We start from the raw sequence: 26,525 nt of genomic DNA, 5'->3' as shown, positions 1-26,525 counted from the left end.
CCAGGTGATAGGTCACCTGGTCGTAGAAGGAAATGAGATTGGTCAAGCAAGACCTACCCACAACAAACCCGTGCTGGCTATCCCTTAAGATGTTGGCATCGGCCAGTCCATTAAGGATGGCCTCTTTAATAAACTTTTCTAAGATCTTCCCCGGGATAGAAGTCAGGCTAATGGGCCTATAGTTAGCCGGATCCACTTTCCTCCCTTTCTTGAAGATAGGCACCACATTGGCTTTCTTCCAGTCTTCGGGCACTACACCAGAGCGCCAAGAGTTTTCAAAGATCCTTGCTAGAGGCTGGGCTATGATGCTCGCCAGCTTCTTGAGTACCCTGGGGTGAAGATTGTCAGGGCTGGCTGACTTGAAGGTATCCAGCTTCTCAAGATGTTCCTTCACGAAGTCAGCATCAATGGAGGGCAGGGGATCACCCTCACCCGGACTTCCCGGCCCTGTAGCGGGCATGGGCGTCCCATGGGGCTGATGAAAGACCGACGCAAAGTACCTATTTAATAGGTTGGCTTTTTCCTGGGCGTCAGTTGTCAGTTGCCCCATCTGGTTCAGCAGGGGTCCAACGTTGCCCCTGCTTTTCCTCCGGCTCCCCACATATCTGAAAAAGGACTTTTTATTGTCCTTGATGCTCAAAGCTAGCTGGAGTTCAGTTGCAGCCTTGGCTTTCCTGGTCTGCTCCCTACAGGACCGGACCAGTGCAGAATAATCCTCCTTGGAGGTGACTCCCCTCCTCCATCCTTTGTAGGCCTTTCTTTTTAGCCTCAGGAGGTCTGTTAGGTCCCTGGAGAGCCAGGGGGGCTGCTGTGCCCTCTTGCTGCCTTTCCTCCGAGATGGAATAGACATAGTTTGTGCATTGAGGATCGCTCCCTTGAGGAGCAACCACTCTTCTTGAACTCCCCTCTCCCCGTGGTCATGGTCCCTTAGGGCCTCACTGACAAGCCTCCTGAGCTTGTCAAAGTCGGCTTTCCTGAAGTCAAAGACTTCCGTGTTGCTGACTGACTTGCCAGCTTTTCAGCAGATGGTGAAGGTGATCAGCTCGTGGTCGCTGTCACCCAGCTTCCCATCGATCACTAGGTCGCCGACTAGGTCATCCCCAGTAGCCAGTACCAGGTCGAGCAGCGCTTTGCCTCTCATTGGCCCATAGACTTCTTGAATCAGGTAGAGGTCATCCACGCAGGAGAGGAAGCTTTGCGACCGCTCAGATTTTGCTGAGCAATCCTCCCACGAGATGTCTGGGTAATTGAAGTCACCCATGACAACCATGGTCCTGGAGCATGCAGCCTCAGCCAGTTCCCGGGCAAACTCCTGGTTAAGCTCAGGACTTTAGGTGGGAGGTCTGTAGTAGACTCCCACCATTGTGTCCCCTGTGCCGTGTTCCCCACGGATTTTAACCCAGAGGGTCTCCAGCCGTCCACCCTGGTCGCCAATATCGGCTTGCAGGGACGTGTAGCTTTCCTTAACATAGAGAGCTACACCCCCGCCCCTTTTATCTACACGATCCCTCCTGTACAGGGTATAGCCATCTATACCCGTGGTTCAGTCATGGGTGGAGTCCCACCAGGTCTCCATTATCCCTATGACATAATTATTTGCATTGAGCAGGAGGATGAGTTCCTCCTGCTTATTCCCCAAGCTCCTGGCATTTGTGTACAGGCAAGCAAGTGCCCCCTGGGGGGCTCCTTCCTTGCCCACAGATTTTACCAGGGCTAGGGCAGGGGTGGGCTCCCTTAAGTGCCTTGACCTGCTGGCTTTGCAAGGATTGCTCAGCAGGCCAGCAGTGGTGGTAGTCCCCCTGTCCCCCAGCAGGCTTAGTTTAAAGCCCGGTGGAGCAGGTCAGCCAGTCTGGCTGAGAAGAGCCTCCTCCCTAGGGGAGAGAGGTGGAGACCATCTCTTCCCAGCAGCTCGCTGCCTCTCTCGCCAAAGAGCGGGCTGTGGTCATGAAAGCCAAAGCCTTCCCGACGACACCAGTGCCGCAGTCTGTGGTTGACCACGTGGATCCTCCTCTCCCTCCTCGGCCCGTAGCCTGAGACTGGGAGGATCGACGAGAACACCATCTGTGCCCCCAGACCCTTTAGCCCTGCTCCCAAATCCCTGTAACGCCTTAATATCAAGAAAGAAGATGAAAGAGTTTTAATTCTTTTTCAGATGCTTTATAGGAAAAGCAAAACTGAAAGAGAGGACACTGTTTTTCAGAGGCCTTTTCACTCCAGAGTCTTATTGTAAAAATATAGTAACATGTTTAAGTATATGCCTTAAAATCCATGTGTAAGGCCAGGGAAACCTTGTGTACATTTGTATTTGGTGTGGGCCTGTATGCTGATTAGCATGTCTATTTTGAAAAGATTACCAGAAGTAGTTTAATTTCATATTTAAATATGGAATCTGATTAATATTTCAGGCATGTAAGAGAGATGTGTAACACTAAGCCTGTTGTTACTATAGAGAGCCACTATTACAGATATCACAAAACTTGTTATACAAGGAAACATGATTACTGTGGATTAAAGAACTTGCCAACAGCTTGAAAGATTTGTGAATGTTGCTTCAAGTGGTATGTAGCTTATGATGGTCGTTGTTTTAAACCATATGCATATTTAATGAATTGCAGTACATTTGGATAATATAAATTGGCAGGTTTTACAGCTTGTGAATGTACAGTGATGTAGAATGCTATGTTGACTATATATCCATTGGCAATGAATTTGGAGGTACGGAGGTGGGGCATATCCCCTATCCCTCAGATTTCTGCGCTAACGGTAGGCACAGGACATGGGCTGCAGCCCAGCCAGAGCCAGTGCCTGGCAGCAGCAGTGGTGTAGAATTGTGCCCCTCCTCCCCACTCCCCCACTATCATCACTTACATGTCATCAGTGTATACGCTTGTAAGTTTATAGACAATTGGAGAATAGAATGGTTGTGCTGAGGAGCTAACTCTTTTGAACACACAGTCTGCAGATGGGGATGGAATGCAACAGAAGTGAAGAGAGTGAGTCATTTCAGCCTGATAGTAGGAAGTTTTCAGAACATTGTTTATTTGTCATTTTGTTGAGTCACAGGAAGGTTTTTTAGCTATGGAGAAGGAAGCAAAGTCTCTGTAAAAAGGAGGTATCTACCTGGTTAAAACTAAAAGGAGGAGGAGGTGGGCACCACTGGTCTATACCCTCTTGACACATCAGGCAAGTAAAGAATGTTATTTTGAAATCTTCCATACAGGTTGAAAAGGGACAAGGAAGGAGTCTAGAGTGAAGGTTGCAGAAGTCGGGAAGAGAGGTGATTTGCAGCTTGGACAAATAATTTAGCTATGTATAGAGCAGTGATTCTCAACTAGGGTGTCTTGAGGTCCTTTTAAGGGTGCCACACAATATTAGCATTGGGAGATGTGAGAGCATGATTCACAGGATAAACCCAGATGCTGTGTCCACACAAGCACAGACCTTTGTTTCCCTAGAAACAAGAAGCAGTGGCACACCTTGTAGAAACTGACTCATGCTGTAGAGTCAACAAGTGCAACAATAGGGTAAATGGGGCCTGTAGAAATTTGAATGAGAAACTGGTAATTACTTATTGGTGATGAAAGATATTTCAGCTCTACAATATACAGCAATATACATTGTACAATATACAATATTTCAGCAGGTATTGGGGTAAAAAAAGTCATCCTGAGACTGGATTTCAATAAGTCCAGACAAAGGTTCTACCAAGTCACTGAAAATACTTTTAATTTAGGACAAAATTTCATAGGGAAGTGGAAATTGCATTTAATACCACATTTCCCACCCCCTAATTAACATCTGATAGTTTCCGGAGAGTTTCCAAATGATGATTTCCAAAAATGTTTACAAATTTTATTCTTCAGGGCAAAGTTTTCTAATTTATGAAGTTTCTTGTTTGTTTGTTTTTTAAAACATGAGGATTTGTTTTTATAGCTTTGACAATTCCCAATGCATCCCTTCTAGTTTTAGTGAGGAATAGAGCACAAAATACCACAAAGAATTTTTTTAATTAAAATGTTAACTAAAGTTTCTAAAATATTCAAAATTATATACTTCATTTTGAAGCATTAATTGTTTTCTTCTTTCACAGTCTGTCAAATTAATAGGTTTGTTTTAGAGTGATCATCATCTGATGTAACAAATTTGAGACAGCTGTGCACTATGGTTTGATTATGTAGTAGGCAACCATAGATCTCTTGGATCATGGTGTACATGTAAGAGGTCTAGTCAGATGTCTGATGAATGTGAATGCCGTGTGCCCCCGGAAGCTGGGGGCAGGGCATGATGAGCTCCTGCAGGTGGTGGCGGTGGCACTGTCAGCGGCTGGGGGTGGGGAGGCAAGCGCCATTCAGCAGTCAGCGACTACCTGCTGATGCTGCCGGCAGCGGTGGCCAGTGGCAATCGTGGACTGCCCACAGGCATCACTGGCAGTGTTGGCAGCACCTTTTTGCGGGGGGTGCGCTGCCACACTCAGGGGGTGCACATGCTCCCGTGTGCACCCCCTATCTGTCACCAATGCTGATAAATCCATTTGTGGCTGACAAGCCCAATTTGAGAGTGGCACGGCTTGTTACAACTTTCACTGATCCATACGTTTTCTGAGTTGGGAGTCCAAGTTTTCAGCATGCTGCTTTCTTCTTTCTCGCTTTGTTTCCAGCCTCAGGATCAAAGCTTCTTCATGTTGAACTGCACCCAGTGCCAGATGTTCCCTCCAGATCAGATGGGATTCTGTGTGCTCCTCCCAGCTTTCTGTGTTGATGCTGAATGACCTAATATAATTTTTGCACACATCATGGTAGGGCCATAGAAGGCAACCCCACTTTCTAGAGCCGTTTTGAATCTCACTATACAAAATTCTTGAGGATACAGCCTCCTCCCATTCTCCTGATATGGCTGATCCATTGCAACCTTCTCTTATTGATAGTGGTTTCTAAGTGTGTCAGTCCAGTACCCTTGTGTTTGGTATTTTGTCTGCCCACTTTATGTTCAGGATCTTATGCAGACATCTCATGTGGAAGCTTCTCAGTCTCTTGATGTGCCTAGTATATGTAGTCCATGTTTCTGAACCATAAGGCAGGGATGACAGCACACAAGTCTCGTGGAGTTGCATCTTCACCTTAGCTTATATTTTGTTGTTATTCCATGCACGTTTCTGTAACAGCTTGAAATTCTTAGCTGCTATTTCAATTCTGTTAGTTCAGTCTGAATGAATGTCAGGATTCCTGCTGATCATAGAACCAATGTAACCAAGAGATTTATTTATGTTTTATTATTTGTTTGATTATGTACACAAGAGAAAAATTGTAGGGTGGAGAGAACAGAGAAGCTCTGATCAACATTAATTGTAATGCTGTTGAGAAGCTACCACCTAAGGTCCATAGAAAGGCACCGTACTCATGGTTAGGATTGCACTTATCACCACATCTCATGCACTATGTCCACACATTTTGCCATCTAGAACAGTGGGGACCAACCTTTTCGGGAAGCATATAACAAATTAGCCCCATGCACTTTGCAAGTGGCACTCCAATCCTCTTCCCCTGCCTGATCTGCTGTTCTGCTTTCTGCTCTCTATTACCTGATCTGTTGCTGTGCTACTTATCTCCTCCCCACTCTGCTGCGTGCCACACATACAGGCTGTCCAACCCACTTGTGGCACATGTTGTGGCACAGGGTCGTATGGCACACAGCCCTGCAGATAGCTGTTCCCTTTCCACTCCACTTGGATGGGCAGAAAAATTTTGCTCAGGGATGTGTGGATTAGATTGCTTAACCCCTTTGGAGGGGCAGAGAACCTCTAGCTGGGTGACTTTTCCCCCAGTAAATGCCTTTACAAAAGAGAATGCCTACTGTATTGCTTACAACTGGGTTGTACAGGCGCTTAGTATATTATCTGTATGGGTTAGTTCATAAGATGCCACACTACCATGCCTGTTTTCAGAGTGGGAAAGATCACCTCCTTTGTAATTTTATTTGCTCCTGTGCACATCCTGTGTTCCAGCTTCCATCCAAGCACATTAACTTTTCTTTTCTTACTGTATAACACAGTACCAAGTCCCAAGATTTGTTGCTTTAGTTTGATGGTATTGAACTTTTCAAGGGTTACACAATCTTTTCTCATAATTGTTTTACTTCAGTCATCTAGAAAATGAGATGATTGGTTCCTGTCCTCTTATCTTCTGGTATGCTTTATTTCTCCTGGCAGATACTTATCCTGGCATTTTATTGTTTTTAAATCCTACCAATAATGCTCCCATTCACTATTATTTCCAACCTTTCTAAAGCTTGCCTTCTCATTAGTTTATTACCATATTTACTTGAATGGAAGACAACCTTGATTATAAGACAACTCCCCAATAATTAGATTCTATAAATGCAACATATAAATTTGTTATAATTTACCAGGTATAGAATCTAATTATTGGAGGTTTGCCTTGAATTTGTCCCCCTCCCACTGCTCTAGCAAGGAAAATAAAATTGGGGGATCTGGTAGCTCCTTTGCTCTCTGCTTCCCCCCTCCCCCCCCCCCACACCTTTTTCCCCGGCAGCCTCTTCCCCCTCTCCTTACTGGCAGACCCTTCCATGGGCACAGAACTGAGGAGCAAATTTGAAAACAATACCCTCAAAATTAAAGATACAGCAATTTGCATGTAGTACCCATACGCTTAGTTCATCCAGAATTGATGCATGTTATGTTTTTTTTGAAACTGCTGTAGGTTTTAGCACACATACTCCATAAATACACTTCTGTGCAACACTTTTGCACCTACTAATATGTAGTACAAGCTATATATATTTTTTGCAAGTGTGTGTGTGTGTGTGTGTGTATACACACACACGCGCGCACACAAACACACACCTATACCTTTACCAACCTGTCTTGTGACCAATATGGCTCACTTGACAGTCCAAAATGTGCCTTCGTAGTTTTTGCACCTTTTACATTTTCATTCCTGTTACAATAACCACACTGCACAGCCATGTACTCACACTCCTGCATGCCTGCACTCCTGCATGTCCATGACCTTCACTTTTACCCACCAAAATTATGCGAAGGACTGCCTCAGTGCCCTCCCCCTCCCTTCACACCTCTCCCAACTCCTCCGCCTGTTTCCTCAGTCCTTTCACTCATCATTGTATATCTTAGATAGATTAGTGCAGCCCATCTAAATTTGTGGTAGGTTCCCATCAGCATCACTTTTCAGCCTTTTGGGTAAGATCAAGTGAAACAGGGTCATCTGAATCCTAAGGCCTGTGGGCCAGGGGCTTCCATGTAGTTCCTGGATTTGGGGAGCATCTGAAGCCTCAGACCGATGGGTCTGGGAGGGAGGATACTTGCTCAATGGTAGAGCCACGCAGACTTGGCAACTGAGTTCTGCTCAGTTGAATTTTAGAACTCTACTATTGGGCTTTGCGCAACTGAATCTGGAACTGATTTGGCCCTTGAAACGAAATATTAAAAAAAAAGAGTGTTTGCCCAATGTGGGCCATGTGTTTTATAGTCATGCTCAGTGTTGGCTGCATTCAATCAACCTCATAGTTGGTTTTCATTCTGGAGTACATGCTGCTTTTGGCAGCAGTTTAATGATAGACCATGTATTTAATGACATTCCCTTGTATGTGATTTCCCCCCACGCCAGTTGGGGACCGGGGGGGTGGATAGGGGTGGATGGACTCTGTCCTGTGTTTGAATAAATATGGTATATGCCATTCCATTTTGATGTCCCAATTTACAGCATTTACTTGAATCCAAGATGAGGTTTTTTTCCCCCACAGCAGCCTGCTTCCCCTCTGCACTTCTGCTCCCCGCCCCTTCTGAAAGGCAGGTGAAGTTGACTCCAGCTTGGACTGGGTTCCCTCAGAGCACATGAAAACTGTCACCTGCCAAGCCAGTCAGCAGTGCCGACACTGCTGCATGGCTCAGCAAGGGCTGAGCTTCCACTTGCTGTGCTCAGGGCAGAAATAGAACCAGAACACTGTCTGACAATAAGCGGAAGAGGGGAAGGAGCTGGGGGGGCGGGGCCATAGGTGATGCATGGGGGGATACAGGGGACAGGCGCCTTCCAGAATTCTGGCAGGACATGGAGCACAGGGCTGCAGCCTGGCCAGAGCCCAGGCCCAGCACCAGCAGGGGCAATGGCTGTACAATTCCTGCACTGACAGCAGTCTGTAGGGTCTGGAGCAATCGCCCGACAGCAGCAGGGATGGGAGTGGCAGTGATGGCAATGTAATGGTGCCCCCCCACTGTCAGCACTTGCACATTGTCTATGGGGGAAGCAGAGGCTGTGGGGAGTTGGGGGCAGGGAGACTGCAGAGAAAAGAAGTGTGTGCAACCCCCAGGGCTGAGAGATTGTGGCAGCTGCATCTCCCACCCTGGGGCCTCTGCACACCCATGAGCCTGGGAGATTGCAGCCATGCCTAATGTCTGCCAGTATTACTTTAAAGCTATATACCATCATTCTTATTTTGAGAATTACATACACGTATACATAAGATTTTCATGTCCTGCAGAATATGGTTGGACCTGCGGGCTTTTTTCTCTACAAAAGTTTCCTTTTCAACTTCCAGTTCTACAAAGCTCGTTAAGGTATTTCATGATAAACTCTGAAAATTTTTTCTAGATAACAGAAATTGGCTAAGAACAGTTTATTTTTGAGCAAGGGACTGAGCTGCCTGGTACACCTACATACTGTATAATACTACAACACCTCTTACTTCTTTCATAGTTTGTTGTTATTTTGGCAATGTTTTTTGAGCCAATTTCCAGAAAACTATTGAATCTTTTCCTTTACCACTCCTATTCTTATGCATTAAAGTTGTTCAAGTATTTAAACATAGTACTTTATGAATCCTTTCATTGTTACCATTTACTTTAGCAATGGAAATGCACTACATAAACAGTCAATCTGGTCCAAACTCTAAATTGGTGTTTAATGCAGCAGAATTAATCACTTCAGTGTTTTCTTCAGAAACACCAATACTTCCAAATTAAGTTCAAATGTTGTTTTTCTCCAGTTATTTCAGATGTGAGATGGAATGCATCATGTTGTAGAGATGCAAATACAGACAATTGATATTTCCAGTGATTTATCCATTTTAACTTGCCCTTAAAATCAGTTTTCAGTAGTACAAAGTATGGAATGACCTCCAGTTCTTCTTGTAAAGACATGCGTCTTTCTGTTATTATATTCTAGTTAAACAATAAAAAATTCCCCATACTTGCTTTTCTTTGGCAACTGTAGGGGGTTAATTATCAATTTAATCTCTAATTATCTGAGCCCACCCAAATAGCGTGTCTCTGTCAATTAACCCTCCAAAAGGTGGAGTGGTTCTTTGCCCAACGCGTATCTAATCACCGCGTGCATTAAATAAATAAGAGAATTGCTAAAGGGATACGAATAAAACAATTTATTAAATTGCAACAAACAACAGGTAAGTAAACAACACATACACACCCAGTTCCCATAATTACCCTTACCAATACAACAATATAATATTTACTCAAGGTTGGGGTAGACTTTATTGAGGGAGAGGGGACACTTTATTAGGCTTGTGTCCCTGCCTCTGGTCTTTCAAGTGTGGTTTGCTCCTCAGGCAACTGCTCAATAGGGCTTACCTTCCTCTCACAAACAAGGAGGAGTAACCCACAACTGGGACAAGAGTGAGGGAGAAAAGGAATGGGTGATGCTTACAATGGGAAGTAGAGGGCCGCTGCTTTATGTGATGCACACACCCGGAAGGAAAGAAACCCAGGAAGCCAACCCTATCTAGCTCCAGCAAAGGTTCACTGCAGTGGAGAGAGGAGATCAATGGAGCCTCACAGGTCATTGAAATCTAGCACGGCGTGCCTCCACAGTGCACCGGCCAAAGAAACCAGTCACTGTATCCTAACTTGCTCCAGTCTCTCACCCTAGCAACACAACCACCAATTCCCTTACCAAACACCTTCCTCCAATCTCTCAGGACCTCTCCACGCAGACCTCTCAATCAAGCTCTCAGTCCAGCCACACCACCCACAGTCTCACACACACACACACACACACACACACACACACACATGCCTCAGACACGCGCTTCACACTCACCCAGACCTCTGCCCTCTCAGGGTCACGTAAAGGGCTTCTGCACACAGCTCTACAGAGCTCTGATCACAGCACCTGGGTGTGCGCACAGCACCCTATTCCAGGGCCTCTGCAAGTGGCTTACATCATTCTGCAGAGGGTGGGTCAGGTAGAGGTCATCTGCTGACCTTCTTAACATAGAACTATATGAACCCTGATCTCCATCATTACACTACCTCTGATCAGGCATAGATTAAAATTCAATTTTGGAAATATGCTCCTTATACAGCAGCATTGCTTATTCATTATCCCAGCTAAGGCAGTTTGTTTCTGAAGTATTAGTCTAATGTATATTTGCTTTTATGTCCAATAATTTTATAGACTTGATAATTAAATATGAAAAGCTACATTAAAATTGCTACCTTACTTGAACTGATAAAAGAAAAGGAAATTGACTTTTGTTTTGTTCTTATCCTACCGTTTTCTGTCCAAATACAATCACTTCTAGATTCCTGAAGATAAATTGCAGGAACTTTCTTAAATATATTTATGGCCTAGAACTGAATATATATGTTCAAATAGCCAGTATAAATATGTTATAAAATATAATTCCATCTTCGCTTACAGTCTAAACGTTGACTTCAGACTTGTGTTTGCCTCTTGAAAGTTGGGGGCTAGGTAAACAGTACAAGGAAGTGGAAAGGAAGAAATCCCAATGGAAATTTAATTTCAAAACATATTTTATAAACCTCTAAAGAGAGTGAAATAGAGATAAGGATGTTTAAATGACCAGTTGCATATGGACAAAGGGTATCTTTCATTGTTATGTCTGGTGAAAAGGAAAGCCAAATGTTGCATGGTTGTTTTTAATTGTTGTGTATGTATGTTTTGTTCCAGTTTTCTCTTAACTTGGAAACCTATCCAGACTGGGATAAAGTCTGATTTGTACTTGATTTTTCTTTTTTTTTTTTTTTTAATCATTAAGAAAACACATTGCTGCTCTATTCCCTAGGGATTAAATTAGCCCCTTTGCAGAAAGGCAGTACAAGACCATTTTGCTAGTCAAGTTCCACCTAATCCCCTGAATTTAACCATATGGCAATGAATGTTGCTACTCTGTTAATGACATGACATTTCATAATGTTAAAAATACATAAGTTGGTTTGGAATTGTCAGCAAAATGTAGAGTAAATAACTGATTGAACAATCTGCCTGACAACAGGTATTAAGTAAGTTCTAAAATATGAATGTCTAATGTCATAACACACGTCCATTAAGCGTTGTAATGGAAGGAAATAAATTAGCTCTTAGGCATCATGTGTCTTGCAATTATTTCATTATCATTTCATAAAGATATAGTAGACCCTACCAAAGATGCGTACCACATCTACTGTAATTCCCTAGAAAAATTATATTTACAAGATTTATCTTCAAGATCTGGGGTTTTTTGATGCTTGAAGAACGTTTATGGAAAATTCCATTTGTTCTTTTTTAATGATTGTGCCATTTGTCTTTCTTACCCCAAAAGAACTGTTAATTCCTTAGTGACATTTATGCCTCATTGAAATAAATGGCAAAAAAACCCTTTGACTCTTATTAGGGCCAGGATTTCACCCACACTGGGAGAAAGCAGAGAGAAGCAGCAGCCTTGGGAGCTCTCCCCTTCTTGCGAAGAAGTTGTGGAAGCATCTAGGCTGTATAGTTAAGGGTGATTTTTTTTTTCATTTTAAATAGTTATGTCAGGAAAAAAAAAATATGTTAAGAAAATGGAATATTAGCTATAATAAAAAAAATACTTCAGAAGCGCTAATGACTCTCTTTCCTTTGGAATGGTTTTGATCTCTCTCTAATCAGGCTAGCCTTTCTTCTGCAGTTTTCTTTTCTGTTAGCTACTCCTGGTTATATCTCTCTTCTCTGATTTCACAGCCTTGCAGTCTGTTTTATTTACTTATGGAGTCTTATGCAGACCTTAGCTCAAGCTGTGCCTGCTTCTTTCTCAGACCTAAAGAAGGATGCCTTGTATTTGAAAGCTCACCTAAATCTATCCCAGCAATACACTTGGTTCAATAAAAGATATCACCCACAAAAATCCTTACCTCTTTCATAATTTACTCATATTCATTTAATTGTCTATTAGTAGATATATTCAGAAGTTCAGGGGAGTTAAAATGCCAACTATGAAACATTACATTTTAATTGCTTTCTGACCCTCACATTTGCAGGTCGCTCATTTTAATTATGTAAATACCTTTAGCACTTTTTGCCCTCTTGTTAAACTGTGTTGTCATTTATTAATGAATTATTACAGTGGCAGCTAAATATTGGGTCCTTTGGTATTAGGCATTGACCAAGTAGATTATGAAGAGCCCATGTAAGTAAAGGCTGGTAGCTGAAGTGAGCAAGAGGTGGGAGAAAATAAGTATTAACTTATGTTATTTCAGAAATGGGAATTGAATGTTAATTCTTATCCTTAGAAAAGGGGAAAATTCAACTGGTATTTAAGTTATAATAAGGAATCAGTGATGTCTCTTCTAGTGTCTCTAGGTGATGTGTCTGTATCAGAGTTAAAACAGCAATCACAGGGAGGGGAGTTGAGGCAAAGATTTTTTTGTCTTCTAAATATTTTGCTTTTCATTTTTTAATAAATGAATGCAATCAGCAATTTTTTTTCTTTCTATCGTTGAATTCCATCAGAGTGTATGCACCTCCACAACCATCAGGAAAAGTTCAAAGTGTATTGGTGAATTAGTTTGCTGTTTTGTTTTTAAAAAATCATTTAACCAGAAAAGTCAGCTTTCTAAATTTGTATCAGTAAAACTGAAAACTTTATCTGATTCAGATCTCTGCACCTCTTGATGAATCACCTCAGACCAGTGATTCATCTAGCCCACTATCCTGCCTCTGGCAGTGGCAAGTAATAGACACTTTAGAGCAGGGATGGGCAAAGTCTGGCCCATGGGCCAGATCTGGTTGGCTGGGGACTCCATTTCCCAGCCACTCCTGCCCTCATGGCTTGTGCCAGTTGTTTCGGCCAGGCTGAGCCGACTCGAGGCCATTTAGAAACTGCTCGTTCGTTAGGGCGGGCTGGTGAATGGAGAGGCTGACAAGGCTTAATGGTTGTAAAAAACTTTACTTACGTCGCGGGTGACTGCGACGGAAACGGTTCAGTCGTTTGGACAACAATGTGAGTTGCTCCAGCTGGCGAGGCCAAAGCCAGCAAATCCGTTCGTAACTCAAGCCGGCGGGAAAAGGGTACGTTTGGGATTGCGTTCGGCGACGGGAAGAAGGATTGATAGGTGATTAGTTTATCGACCAGCTAGCCGCAAGTTGGAGGCACTCTGCAGCATGCTTAAAGCTCTTCGACTTGGGCGGAAGTCGCGCTAGTTTTTAAACGGCCAGCAAGCCAATTACCGGCTGCCACGTGTGAATAATTTAGCACTAGCCAATAGCAGGACACAAATTTGCATTCGAATAGCGGGAACTCTTTGCACTGTGCATTTCTGTGCTGCAAAGGGAAAATGCCTCCTGCAAAGACAGCTGCAAATTGGCGGGAACTCTCTCCTGCACGCGGGTTTTCTATGCAGCAAAACCCTCGCTGTGCAAGAGGCTCTCATGTGACAAGAAAATTCCATAGTGCCAAGGCACCAAAATTACTGGGTTATGACATGCCCCCTTGCCGATGGCACAACTGGAACTTTCGACACATGAGCACATTATACGGCATCTTTGTTATAGGATTCACTGACTTGGCAAAGCCTTCACAACCAATATATATATATAAATACATAAACAAATAACCTGACAAATCGGTTTTTTTAACAAATTACAACATATAATAATTTTGAACACATAAAAACAACTGTTGATCATCGTTCGATCAGAGAACATCTGCTTCGGTTTGTTTTCTTCCATAACAGACAATATTAGTAAACACTTAACAAATGAAAATAGTGTCATAACAAGTTCTGAGCCAATGGGTTCTTTGCTGTTTCAGTGCCTCCCTTGCAACCATCATTTTTTGGCTTCAAATGGACTGCAGTTTGGTTTCATAATCAGGTGGTTGTGAATTACCGCTTTTGTTGGGGTTAAACCTGTGAAGAAAACAGAATAACAAGACAAAACAAAACAAGAAAGAATTATAATTGGTTTCACTGTAAGGATATTGGGTGAACGTCGGAACGATGAGTTATCCAGTTGTGATGAACGATAATCGGAGGACAATCAGGCTTCTCTTTCAGTTGGACAGAATAGGTATTGGGATATTGTTCCGGCCGTTGAACTGTTCCTCTGTGAACCTGTGGATGAGACTGGTGGGGGTGCGGCACCGAGATCCACACTAACTCGCCAGGCCGGAACCCGGGCTCCCAAGGCAGGGGCTTTCGGACATCAGCCCCATCCCATAATGGCCTAGCAGTGTTCAGCGAAACAAGGACACCGTGATTAAATTTAGTTCAGTTCCTAAACGTCCCCCCTCCTCTAAGGCGAAGCTGCCTCTTGTACAGACCCACATGTTTCTCCACAACGCCGCTGGACCACAGGTGGCATGGCAAATTAAGACGCCAGGCTACACCATGAAGACGAGCAAATTTATCCAGAGCGCCAGAGTTAAATGGAGGTCCTCCATCAGACTGGATTTCATGAGGAGGCTGCCAGGTGGCAAATACAGCAGTTAAGGCAGCAATTACAGCAGTGGCATTGCTTTTCCGTAAGGGAATAACCTGCAACTGCCTGGTCCCCAGATTAACCACAACTAGTTCTTTATTTGGCGGTTTAGACCCTGGGAGGGGTCCCAGTAAATCTACCTGCCAAACTTTTCCTGCCTGAAACTGTGAAGAATTGAAAGCTCCTATCTGATGCTTGGTTTTATGACACTTCTCTTTAGCACATGTTTCATAGGCCTGAGCTACCTTTTCCCAATCCCACCGGGCTCCATATGAGGCCGGCTCTGTAATGGTTCGGTACCAACGTTGATGACAAGCCCGCGGTTCTGGGTGACCCCAATTTTCATGAAGCCATGCGAGAAATGGATTTACTTTAGGACCAGTGGTAGATGTGACAGGCAAGGCTATGTCGGTCCGGAGTGGATCTTCCAAGAGCTTATCAATTATCTCATGCACTGGATCAGTATCTGGACGATGGGACTTAGTGTGCCTAATCAACGGAAGGCGTACAAATTTAGTTAACGTTTCCCAAACATCTTGCCAATCATTTAAATTTTCAGAGGGAAAAGCCATACCAGTAAGAATTTTGTAGATATACTGTGAATCAATGGCGATAATTGGAACGGGGAGCGTATCGTCATGATGTGTTAGACAATGCTCCAGTACCTTAAGGAATCCTAATAATTTACATTTTTGGGACGAATTATCATTTGGTTTAGCTTGAAAAATTTCCTTATCGTTACAAGCTTTGCAATAATATCCATAGCCTCCGCCATGTTGGGAGGTTCCGTCCGAGGCCATCCACGCTGGGGCTGAAGTTCCATATAGCGTAGGAACCTTTTCCTCATCTCCTGGGCTTGGATTGGGTACCGTGTTTTCCAACCTCCAACAATGTCAATTATAATGGTGGGTAAGTACTAGTGTATTCCAGGTTTTAGACTCCCCTTGAAAATGTGGGTCGATTCTTCCCGCGTTCAGCAAGGGTAACAATGTGGCACCAGGAGCGCGTAACGTCCCATGCCCCCTTGCTAACGGCTCCACCAGTTGTTCGGCTAGAGAATCTTTCCTATAGCTCCATATCGATGCTGTGCCACTTGAAGCGTTTTATGGGCCGTGTATACTAGCTCATCGCGGGGGTTGTGCACGACAGCCCACACGTGATTGGTGGTGAATCCAAGGGTTATCGTTAGTGACTTACCCAGATCGATGGCATGGAGTTGTGTACCTTTAACCGTAGCTAGCAGGCGAAGCAGATTTTGCTGATCCTTTTCCGTTCAAGGTGTGGACTTTCGGGACTTGTTACGAATCTGTCACTGTAATTTAGTGAGGAGTGCCAAATCGCTGGGTTCAACATAATGTCGATACCAATTTAAATGACCCAAAAGCTGTTGAAAATGCCTCTTAGTGACAGGGTGGAATGTTTTTAGTGGATCGATGTTAGGACCCTCATGCGAGACTCTGTGGCGGATGGAACCGATGTATCGAGTGCCAAGGAATGTAATGTTATCTACAGGATGTAGGCTTGACTTTTCCTCGTTGATTGTCCATCCCTCACTTTGAAGGTGAGCAACTAGTTGGTCTACTGCACTGGCAACTACAGAGCTATCGCGACCCATGATGGCAATATCATCAACATAACTCCAAATTTTTAATTCTTTTTCTGGGGGAAGAGAGTGCAAGGCTCGAAAATTCTTCAGGGTGTTATTCATGGCACCAGTGGCTAATGATGGAGCGTTACGATATCCTTGCGGACAAACTGTCCATCTGTACATGATGCCATCAATACACATATTTAGTATTCCCTCCAGGTCAGTTATTGGGATGGAAAAGAACATATTTTTCAGATCTAATGTGACTCCAACCCACTGACTTTGCTGGAATTGTGCCATTTCAAACATACACTGTGGCAGCGTAGATGGATTAGGCTGTTGAAGTACCTGACACCTTTTGTTGACTTCTCTACAGTTCACGACCAATCAGGCTTCATTAGGCTTCCCAGGTTTCGCAACTCCCCATCCTGATGATATGTAGGTGCTGGCTGTTACGGTTTTAATACAGCCTCGTCGCTCGAGTCGCTGCAGAAGGTTAGTAAGGGACTGTTTTAGAGAATCCTTAGTTGGGATTGGCCAATATCGCCAGGTGGAAGTGTTACGAAGCGTTGGTCGATGCCAGTTCTGCTCTGGGATAATTATGGGTAATGCCTGTAGCACCTGTTCCCTGAGGTTAAGCGTTTTTATCCCCAGGATTCCTAAAATGTTGATGCCCCCTAGAACGGCTCCTAGGGGATATCAGTGATCCTGAACCCAAAACTTGACCTTCGTTGTGACGGCGATAGCGTTAAGCCCTTGTACCTTGATTGTCTTGGTGGTCTTTTGATGAGGTATCATTGAGGTAATCACATTGGTTTGAGCTCCAGTATCGAGAAGGAAGAATACCTGTTGTTGGTTATCCGGATCGGTAGAGTTGTAAACAGTGAGTTCAGTGTATGGACGAGAATCAGTAGGATCGGGTTTGAATTGGTGAAGGCCGCCGGCAGAGCCGACGGCCGTTACTCGTTTTTTGACTAATGCTCGAAATTAAATCCCAATGCTTCAGCCATACTGGCCTGGGCCTTGTTTCCCAAAAGTTTCAATTGAGCCTTTGTTAGTTCGGAGTAAGCGAGAAGAAATCCGAACATAGTTCTTTCCTTCAGGGTTCTTTCCTTTGAGGTTCTTTCTTTTGGGGTCCTTGGAGGTGACCCCCATGGCTCTTGCCGAGGGGTATACCCTTGACGCCTAGGCCTCAGTGTTGCAGCTAGGTACGCTGAAGGTTGATCCCTTATGTTATTAGAAGCTTCCTCACCTTGCTTCATAAGTGCCTGCAACCGTGGGAGATGGCCTAAAAGATTTCCCACTGGTTGACCTGCCATCGGGTTCAAGAAGAGTTGGAGTGTAATAGCATTCGCTCCTCCGTATACCTCCACGCAGGCATCTATAGCTTCTAAGGGTGTTGGAATTGCCCCGGGGTTCAATAGGTGACGATGAGCCCATCTCTCCTTACGCTGGACTGCTGTTAATCCCACTGGATTTGTTTTTGGGCTCCATGAGAGATACGATACTCCAACTATAGCCAGGAGAAGTTGTTCTGCAGTAGCCTTCTTCGGGCAACCCTCGTGCCAGGTGTGAAATTTGTGGGTTACCTGTCCTACCATAAGCGCCGGGAGCGGGATGGGCCAGTGGGCACTGTTCGTGACCACATTCAAATCAGTAGCGCGCCCTCCGCTCCACGCCGCCTGTTGTCAGGGCACTCGCTTCTTCCTTATCCAGAGTGTCGGATCCAAATTCCACTATCAGTTTTCCTAACCACATGGCCAAGGTTTCTTCCGGCCTTATTTTAGATTCTTTGCAAAGCTCTTGTATCTCTGGTCTAGTGCGTGTGTGAGAGATAACAGTGGTACGCGTGGTACCTTTTTCATCCTCGACATGCTTTGTCACAGCTATCGGGTGAGCTGCGGCAGAAAGAGGGTTAAATTCTGTATCTGGGAGCGTCGGGTATATCCCTCCTCCCATTGCCCCCTCCCCGTGGTAAAGAGGCGTGGTTGCAGGGAACGACGTCACCTCAGGGGGTGGAGTCACTAGGCGGATCCCCGCCGGGTTTTCCGAAACTCTGCCCCTCTTTCCTGGGTTCCCCGGGTAGCTCGTGCTTTTTTCGGTGCCACTTTCTGCTAACAGCATCATGAGGCTGGCACTGTTAATAAACGCTGCTCCGGAGCCCTTTGCTGTTCGCTCCAGCGACTCCTTTCCCGCAGTATGCATCTGAGCCTCCAAATTCGTGTATTCCCTTAGTAGGCCCGATACTGCACGGAACAGCACATTTATCATCTTTCCCTTTTTTCATTTAATTAGACCCCACTTCGGCTTGTGACGGCCCTTAGTTTCTAAATCCTCCCGTAGCTGAATGAGGAGCTCATGGCCCCGCGACTCAGGCACCAAATTCGGACAGTTGAACCAGTCTGCAGGGGTGGGTTTCCCCCCCCTCCTTTAAGTATCGGGTGCATTGGGCGAACTCCTGAGCGGGGGTCAGCTTTTCTGCTTTCCACACCTTCACTCCGGCTAGGGATATGGTTGATGTTTCCTCCGGGGGCCGATAATAAACCCGGTCGCTTCCCATTATGCATCCGAACTCCCCAAGGGATAGCTTTGTTCTTCATTCTTTCACTATGGCCTCTTCTCTTTTTACGGAGAAGTAACCATCAATACTTCTTTCCTCCCCTTCTACCGCCTGGTGGTAAGCAATATGCGCCCATAGATCATTAGCATTCTCTACGTGGCGGTTCCCGGTGCGCCAGGGGCAGCACCCAATTAAGTTCTTCTCCATCACCGTGCCCTTTAATCCGATCCTCGTCGCCATGTTTTGGCCGGGCTGAGCTGACTCGAGGTGATTTAGAAACTGCTCGTTCATTAGGGTGGGCTGGTGAATGGAGAGGCTGACAAGGCTTAATGGTTGTAAAAAACTTCACTTACGTCGTGGGTGACTGCGACGGAAACGGTTCGGTCATCTGGACAACAATGTGAGTTGCTCCAGCTGGCGAGGCCAAAGCCAGCAAATCTGTCCGTAACTCAAGCCGGCGGGAAAAGGGTACGTCTGGGATTGTGTTCGGCGACGGGAAGAAGGATCGATAGGTGATCAGTCTATCGACCAGCTAGCCGCAAGTTGGATCTCTTTCGAGGCACTCTGCAGCGTGCTCAAAGCTCTTTGACTTGGGCGGAAGTCGCGCTAGTTTTTAAATGGCCAGCAAGCCAATTACCGGCCGCCACGTGTGAATAATTTAGCACTAGCCAATAGCGGGACACAAATTTGCATTCGAATAGCGGGAACTCTTTGCACCGTGCATTTCTGTGCTGCAAAGGGAAAATGCCTCCTGCAAAGACAGCTGCAAATTGGCGGGAACTCTCTCTTGCACGCGGGTTTTCTATGCAGCAAAACCCTCGCTGTGCAAGAGGCTCTCATGTGACAAGAAAATTCCATAGTGCCGAGACACCAAAATTACTGGGTTATGACACCAGTGATCAGGGTAGTAGAATTTCTGGATTATTGGTGAAAAGCTAAACTATTGTCATCATATTTCTCATCATTACTTAGACAATGTTTGAATCTAATTTCAATCTCTGGCAAATGAGTATTTATTCATAGAAAAATACTGGAAGTTCTTAAAATTACAGAGATATTGCTCTGTTAGCTGCTGATTTCCTCACAATGGGTGATGAAAATAGGAAAGATCTAGGACATCAAGTCTTTAAAGAGGGACTAAAACCTTCTGTGCTACTGAAAAGCAAGTTTTATTGAGAGAGACATTGGACAAGCTTTCCATCACAATGTGCCTTTCCTCAGGTCTGTGTAATTTAACTCGTGAATCTTGATCCAGAACTTACTGAAATGAAAAGAAAGTCTGCAGTGAGCTTTGAATCATGTCCTTTATGTTTTAGTGCTAACACAGCACCTCCTCTGAGCTGTTTTTTTCCTATGTTCTGGTATTCAGTTTTTTTAATTTGATTTTTTTTTCTTGCTTTATTTTGCATTGACAGATTTTAATAACTAATTTTTTTCTCTGTCTCACCCCATACCTTCTCTGTCCCTCCTAATTTTCATTTTCTTACTTGCTGTCATCCAGAACTATCCCTGTAAAGCAGCCTACCATATTGCTATCTTCTGTCAGCATTGGCATCTCTAGCCTTCCTTGAGCAAACTGTTGTCAGTCAGTCTATACTTTCCCAGTACGTCAACATTAGGCATTTGCACTAGGGCAGCCACACCAATATAAATACACCTGTGGCAATAACCTGTGCATTCCTAAATCCTTAGTTTTATAAGCCTGGCAGAAGAGATTGGTCTCGAGAAAAAAGAGGAGTGGCGATTGTTAGCTTACGTATATGCACAAGCAGCAGCATTTCTGTAGCTATAAAACCTCAGAAGATTTCCTTTGATTTCTTGAGAAAGTTGGTCATAATCCCCAATCTAAAAGGCTTACGTCTCAAAGCTGCAAAGACTTGTTCACCTACAGTCATTTCAGGAGAGACCAGTGTCTCAAAGTGGTGCTGGAGACTGTGCTTCAGAAACTTAGTGTTAGCAAAATGAAATGTGTTTATGTAATTTGCAGAAGGTTTCTGTTGTGGAGAATAATCATCTGGTGTAAAGCCTTTAAAACTGATTCTCTACTTGTACTTAACTGTTCCAGAGTTTGTATGAAATACAAGTGGAAAGAAAGTCGCAAGGCATTCCTGTGCCTACATAAAGTACATTATGATGAGACCTGGAGTTTTGTTCCAGTTGCCCAAAAGTGATGTCAGTTTGAGAAATTTGAAAATAGTCTGCAGGCTAAAATGACCCTAATCCTGCATAAATGATCCCATTGCCCCTGAACTGAAATACTTTCTGAAATAGCACAGAAAGCTGCTTTATTGACTACTTTGTTGTCAGGTCTGTAGCTGCACAAAAGTCATCTTACACAAAGTTTATACAGAAAAGGAAAGCGTGCATTTTTTGGCTTTAAGTAGTAAACTGGGGAACTGGGTAAAGTTGATTGTACCAAACCATAGAAACAACTTTAAGGAGATTAATGCAGAAGAGACCAGAATAAAGTTGGAAAGTTTCTTTCATATTTTACTGTTTAATTCCCAGGAAGGCTATCCTCGAGCTGTTGCTGATGATGACTGGGAGGCAATAGCAGGTTGCTTGGAAATATCCACCCTGTTCTAGCTTCTAAATAGATGAGTCCCCTCAAAGCAATAATAAAGAAGTATCCCCTACAATTGAATCAGGAATTGATGTAGCCCAAGTTAGGGCCATTTCTAGGAGACCTAAATAGGCAATTTTGAGTATACTGGGTTTCATTATATATATAAATACCAATTATTGCAAAAGTCCCTTTTACAATTTTTTTCACTACTCAGTTTTCCTTGTGAAACTTTGAGTGTCTCACTGCCTTGAGGGGCAACAGAATCCTTTGGTCTGCTATAAGAGATTTTCCACCACTGCTGAGTGAAGCAAGATATGTGCTGCTGCTTGGCCACAGCATGAAGGTGTGCATTTAGGCCTGTGCAAATAGGGAACTATTTGATTTGGATTCAGATTCAACCAATTCAGAGGCCAGCGATTTGATTTGGAGATTTGGATTGCTATTCTGAATTGATTCTGCCAAGTTGTCTTCGGAAGATTCGGTGCTGATATGTAGAGATTCGGCCATAGAGTATAATGGGGAATCAATGAAATACCGATCAATTTGTCATATTTTGGCTGATTTAGATTAAACTTGCAGGAATGGTATCCCCTTCTGAGGGTTAAAAAACCTGCCCAGCTCCATCCGGATCAACAGCCAAAAGGAGCTAGAGCCAGGGGCCAGCACCTATGCTGGCCCCAGCAGTATAAAAACCTGCCCTGGCCAGCAGCTCTGGGCTACTTGCCCTCAGGAGCCTCTGGGGGAGGAAGTTGGCCATGCCCCTTCCTGTCCTAGGCTGCTGCTGGCTTGCTCTCAGGAGGTTCTGGGGAGAAGATGGCCAGGTCCCTTCCTGCCTCTGGCTACTGCTAGCTGCTGGCTTGTTCTCGGAGCTTTTAGGGGTAAGTTGGCCACACTCCTTCCTTCCTTGGACTGCTGCTGCTGCCCCGCCATGGGTGGGGTCCTCTGCTGCACACCATTGGCCCCGTGGGGAGGGGCCCACCACACTGCACCGCACCCAAGCACCGCACCCCAGCTTCTGAACCCCTGTTCCAGCTTGCTGCCCAGCCACAGTTGGGGGACAGCCTGGGGAGGGAGCCTGCACTGCTCCAGGAGCCGGTGGTGCAGCTGGTTCTGTCAGCATATGCTGACAATGTACTCCTCGTGGTCCAGGACTCGGTGACCTGGTGGAGGCCTGCCAAGCATTGTACTTCGCGACCTTCTCTGCCCGGGCGTGGTGGTGGGTGACGGGTGGCAGGTGGGCTCGCTCCCACCCACACTCCATGGGATCCACTGGAGAACAGGCTCACTGCTCTGCTTGGGGGTCTACCTGTCCCCCACAGACCCCTCCCCACCGGAGAACTGGAACCAGCTGCAGGCAAGGGTGGTAGAGTGGCTCCGGCCATGGGCAGGGTTCCTGAGGTGTCTCTTCCTGCATGGGAGGGTGCTGGTGCTGAACCAGCTGGTCCTGTCCATGCTTTGGCACCGCTTATGCACCCTGCCTGTGCCCCCCCCCCCAAAAGTCCTGGCAGGGTTCCAGAGATGGGCACTGGAGTTTTTCTGACCACAACGGCACTGGGTCACTGCAGAAGTCCTGAGCCTCCCCTTGTGGGAGGGCAACCAGGGCCTGGTTTGCCTCCACAGGCAGGTCCTGATGTTCTGCCTTCAGGCCCTGCAGCAACTGCTATACGGTATCGGTAGCCACATGGCATGGGACCACCTGGGCATGCCTTCCTCCGCCACTTCCAGGGGCTCCAATACGACTGGCAGATCCTCAGCCTGTGGGGTTTTTCCCTGCAGGACCTGTGAGGGCTGCCGGACTTCTACCAGGACCTCCCCCGGGCCTGGAGACTGGTCTCCATCTCCAGGTCCCCTGCAACAGTCCCCCAGGGTGCCGGCCTGCTCATTGAGCTCCTCCTCTGGAACCCCCAGCTAGAGGTGCCAACAGCAGAGGCACCCTGGTTGCAACAGAGGTTGATCCTGGCTGGTGTCACCTGTATCGGAGACCTCCTGGACTACCACAGGCAGGAATGGGTGGACCCAGCTGTGCTAGCCCGGCGCATGGGTCTACCCATGACACGTGTGACCTGCCATTTGGTCCAGGTGGTAAAATCTGCCCTACCTCCCAATGCTCTTGCCATGTTGACCAGGTCCTGCTCAGTGGCAGTCCCCACCGCCTGCCCCCTGCTTTGTCCTCCAGCCCACCAGAGTTTGTCGTGGAGCCAGCAACTCACCTAGCCCTGTGGCACTTCCCACTCCACCACCTAAGCTGGCTGGAGGACACCAGACTGGTCCACTTTTCCACCATCCATCGCCGTCACCTCTACACACTCACATGCTGCACAGTTCATCATGCCACCCTTGCGTCCTGCCCTGACACCAAGTGGTGGGATGTGCTCAGTGATCGCATGGCTGGGGCACCCCAGTGGCTGAGTCTGTACTCCACCCTCATCTTACAAGCCACTGGGGACCTCATCTGGCAGCTCCTCCATGGAGCTGTTGCCACAGGCATGTATGAGTCAAGCTTCATGGACACCCCAGTCTTCTGCTCCTTCTGCAGGCAGAGGGAGACCCTAGTACACATGGCCCTTGAGTGTACCAGGCTGTAGCCCCTCCACCTCCAGAACCTCCTCCTGAGGTTCTGGTTGAATTTCACCCTTCACCTTTTTGTTTTTTGTCATCCCATCCATGGCCCCACCAAGTCCCGGGACCTCCTGGTCAACCTCCTCCTGGCCCTGGCCAAGTGGGCCCTGTACTTGACCAGGAAGGAGGGTCTGGCCGGGAAGGTGCCCGGAGACTGTGGGGCCATTTTCCTCTACCTTGTCTATGCACGTTTCTGGGCAGAGCGCAAGTGGGCAGCATCCACCAGCTCCTTGGATGCTTTTGAGTACCGGTGGGTCTGGCCCGGGGGGCTCTGCTCAGTGTCCCCCTTCAGAGAACTTCTTTTCATGTTTTGAACCTTTGACCCCCAAATCACTCCTACCCTCTTCTTCCTTAGTTGTCCCACCAAAAAAAAAAAAAAAAGATTAGTTGTATCTTTCAAACTTTGGCTCCACACAGTGGGGGCTGTTAGTTAACTAAGTGGGCCTTAAGGCCCACAATCTCTGCAAGATACAAATAGACAGGACCTTCTGAGACCCAGCCACTTGGTGTCTGGGGACACTAGCCCCTTGTGTCAGCTAGACTGCTGAAGCAGCATCCCAAATTCACTTTTTAAAATACCCCAAAATCCACATTCTTCCACAATTAGAACAAAAGAGAGAGAGAGGGATTGATCAGATGGGCAATGTTTTATTGCTATATTTACAATGTTAAAGCAATTTTGAAGCCTACCAGTGTCTCTAGCATCATAATAAAATAAATCCTAAATATCTCTATGTTTTAATATTTGCTTTTGGTTTCCTTATCACATGCTGGGTGTGTGATGGGGGATGTGGGGTTTGCAGGAGGGGGGTGAGAAGTGGGGTGCAAGGTTGTGTGCGAGTGGGTGTGGGGGCTGCTTAGGACAGGTGGATTCCCTGCCCCGCACAGGGCAGAGCACCCCCACACAGCACATGGACTACCCTGCCTGCAGGGTCCTAGCCCCACTCCCAAGGACTAGAGCTCCCCTCAGCCCACCCCACACTGGTCTCCAGTCCCCTGCTCATTCCCCTGCTCCTCTCCAGCCTTAGTAGGCTAGAGATGAGGAGGAGGCTGGAGAGAGCAGGGGAAGTCTCCAGCTCCTCTCCAGGGGGATCATCTGTAGCCTCCTGCTTGTTCCCCTGCTCATCTCCAGCCTCACAAGCATGTTTCATGCAACTTAAAATGGAATCCAAACAGAAAATATTTTAATATTGGAGTTGTGACTTGAATCCACATAGGAGCCTGATCCAGCTTCCACTGAAATCAGTGGGAGTCCTTCCTTTGTCTTCAGTGAGAACTGCATTGGGTCCTTTGTCCCTGGTGCCTAAAAACTTTTTTGAGTCTATTTTATCTACAACCCTAAAATAGTGGCCAGGGTGTTACGAGGAAAGGAAAGGAATCAAAAGCACCTATGTGATTTAGAAATCAAGATCTCATTGAAAGTCTAGCACACTAAGTGTTGTATCACTTACATTAAGTCACTTTTGAAAATGTGTGTGAGACTCCAAAGTTCCTCAGATGAAGGCTGGAGATGAGCAGGAGGCTGGAGAGAGCAGGAGAATGAGCAGGAGACTGGAGACAGAAGGGGAATTCTCCATCTCCTGTCCAGGGGCTTGTCTGTCTCCAACCCCCTGCTTGTTCCCCTGCTTATCTCCAGCCTCCTGTTCATTGTCTTCAGCCCCCTGCATATTCTCCTGCTTATCTCCAGCCTTGGGAGGCTGGAGAGGAGCAGGAGATTGAACAGGAGGCTGGAGACAAGCCTCTGGAAAGCAGCTGAAGACTTCCCCTGCTCATCTCCAGCCTTGGAGGCTGCTGCTACTGCCGGTGAGTGTGGGGGAGCAAAGGGAACGAATGCGGGGGCAGGGGGAACAAACGGGGAGCTGGGAGAATGAATGGGGAGTTGGGGAAACAAACTGGGGCTGGGGCCCCTTCCCTACTCCTCGAGCACTCCAACCCCCTACTTGCCTGGCATGAAGCCGGTTCCAGGTCCCTGCAGCTTGCACCGCTGCCTGCCCTGTAGGGCAGGCAGCGTGTTTCAGCACCGAGGAAAGGGACAAACACAGAGATGCTCTGGCAGGCTACCTTTTTATGTTTGCTTCTCTGCATGGTGATATATATTACACTGCCAGGGAAAACACTAAGCTGTCTTTTTAAAAAGTATTGGGAAAAAAGAGAACAAATATAAATTGAAAGAAGTGAATTGGATAAGGATATGGAAAGTAGAGGGATTCTAAGCTAAGCTAAGCTATATCCTGTCCAATCCTTTCTGAGAACAAAAAGGAGCAGGCGACTGACTAGGAAGCCAAACCAGCCCAGTACCTTTTAGACGCTGTTGCTAAGTCAGGTAGAAACAGCTCACAAAAGGGACAGAAAACCTGCAGACAGAGGCTTTTATACTGCTTCAGTGTCCCTCCCCCAGATGCTGTGATTGAAAGGGGACTCAGGGAGAGATCACACTCACTGGCCAGCCAGAGATGATGTCAGTCCTTC

At 46.0% G+C, this 26,525-nt stretch overlaps 1 protein-coding gene across 3 annotated transcripts in view; it reads left to right on the top strand.

Annotated features, from left to right (window-relative positions):
• The window catches only part of ATG7 (autophagy related 7), a 332,274-nt gene that overhangs the window by 218,946 nt on the left and 86,803 nt on the right, over positions 1-26,525 (top strand). Inside the window, exon 20 of one of the 3 annotated variants that reach the window (XM_059715946.1) lies at positions 4,658-4,783. The exons of the other annotated variants lie outside the window; for them this stretch is intronic. Coding sequence (XP_059571929.1) covers positions 4,658-4,768 — 111 coding nt within the window. The 3' untranslated portion in view covers positions 4,769-4,783. Of the gene's footprint in view, positions 1-4,657; positions 4,784-26,525 lie in introns of those variants that run through there. 3 annotated transcript variants of the gene reach the window in all.

The sequence above is a fragment of the Alligator mississippiensis genome, chromosome 12 (genome assembly GCF_030867095.1).
Source record: "Alligator mississippiensis isolate rAllMis1 chromosome 12, rAllMis1, whole genome shotgun sequence".
In the NCBI taxonomy this organism is placed as follows: Eukaryota; Metazoa; Chordata; order Crocodylia; family Alligatoridae; genus Alligator; species Alligator mississippiensis.
Note: the sequence above shows the minus strand (reverse complement) of the source record. Positions and strands in the feature narration are given on the sequence as shown.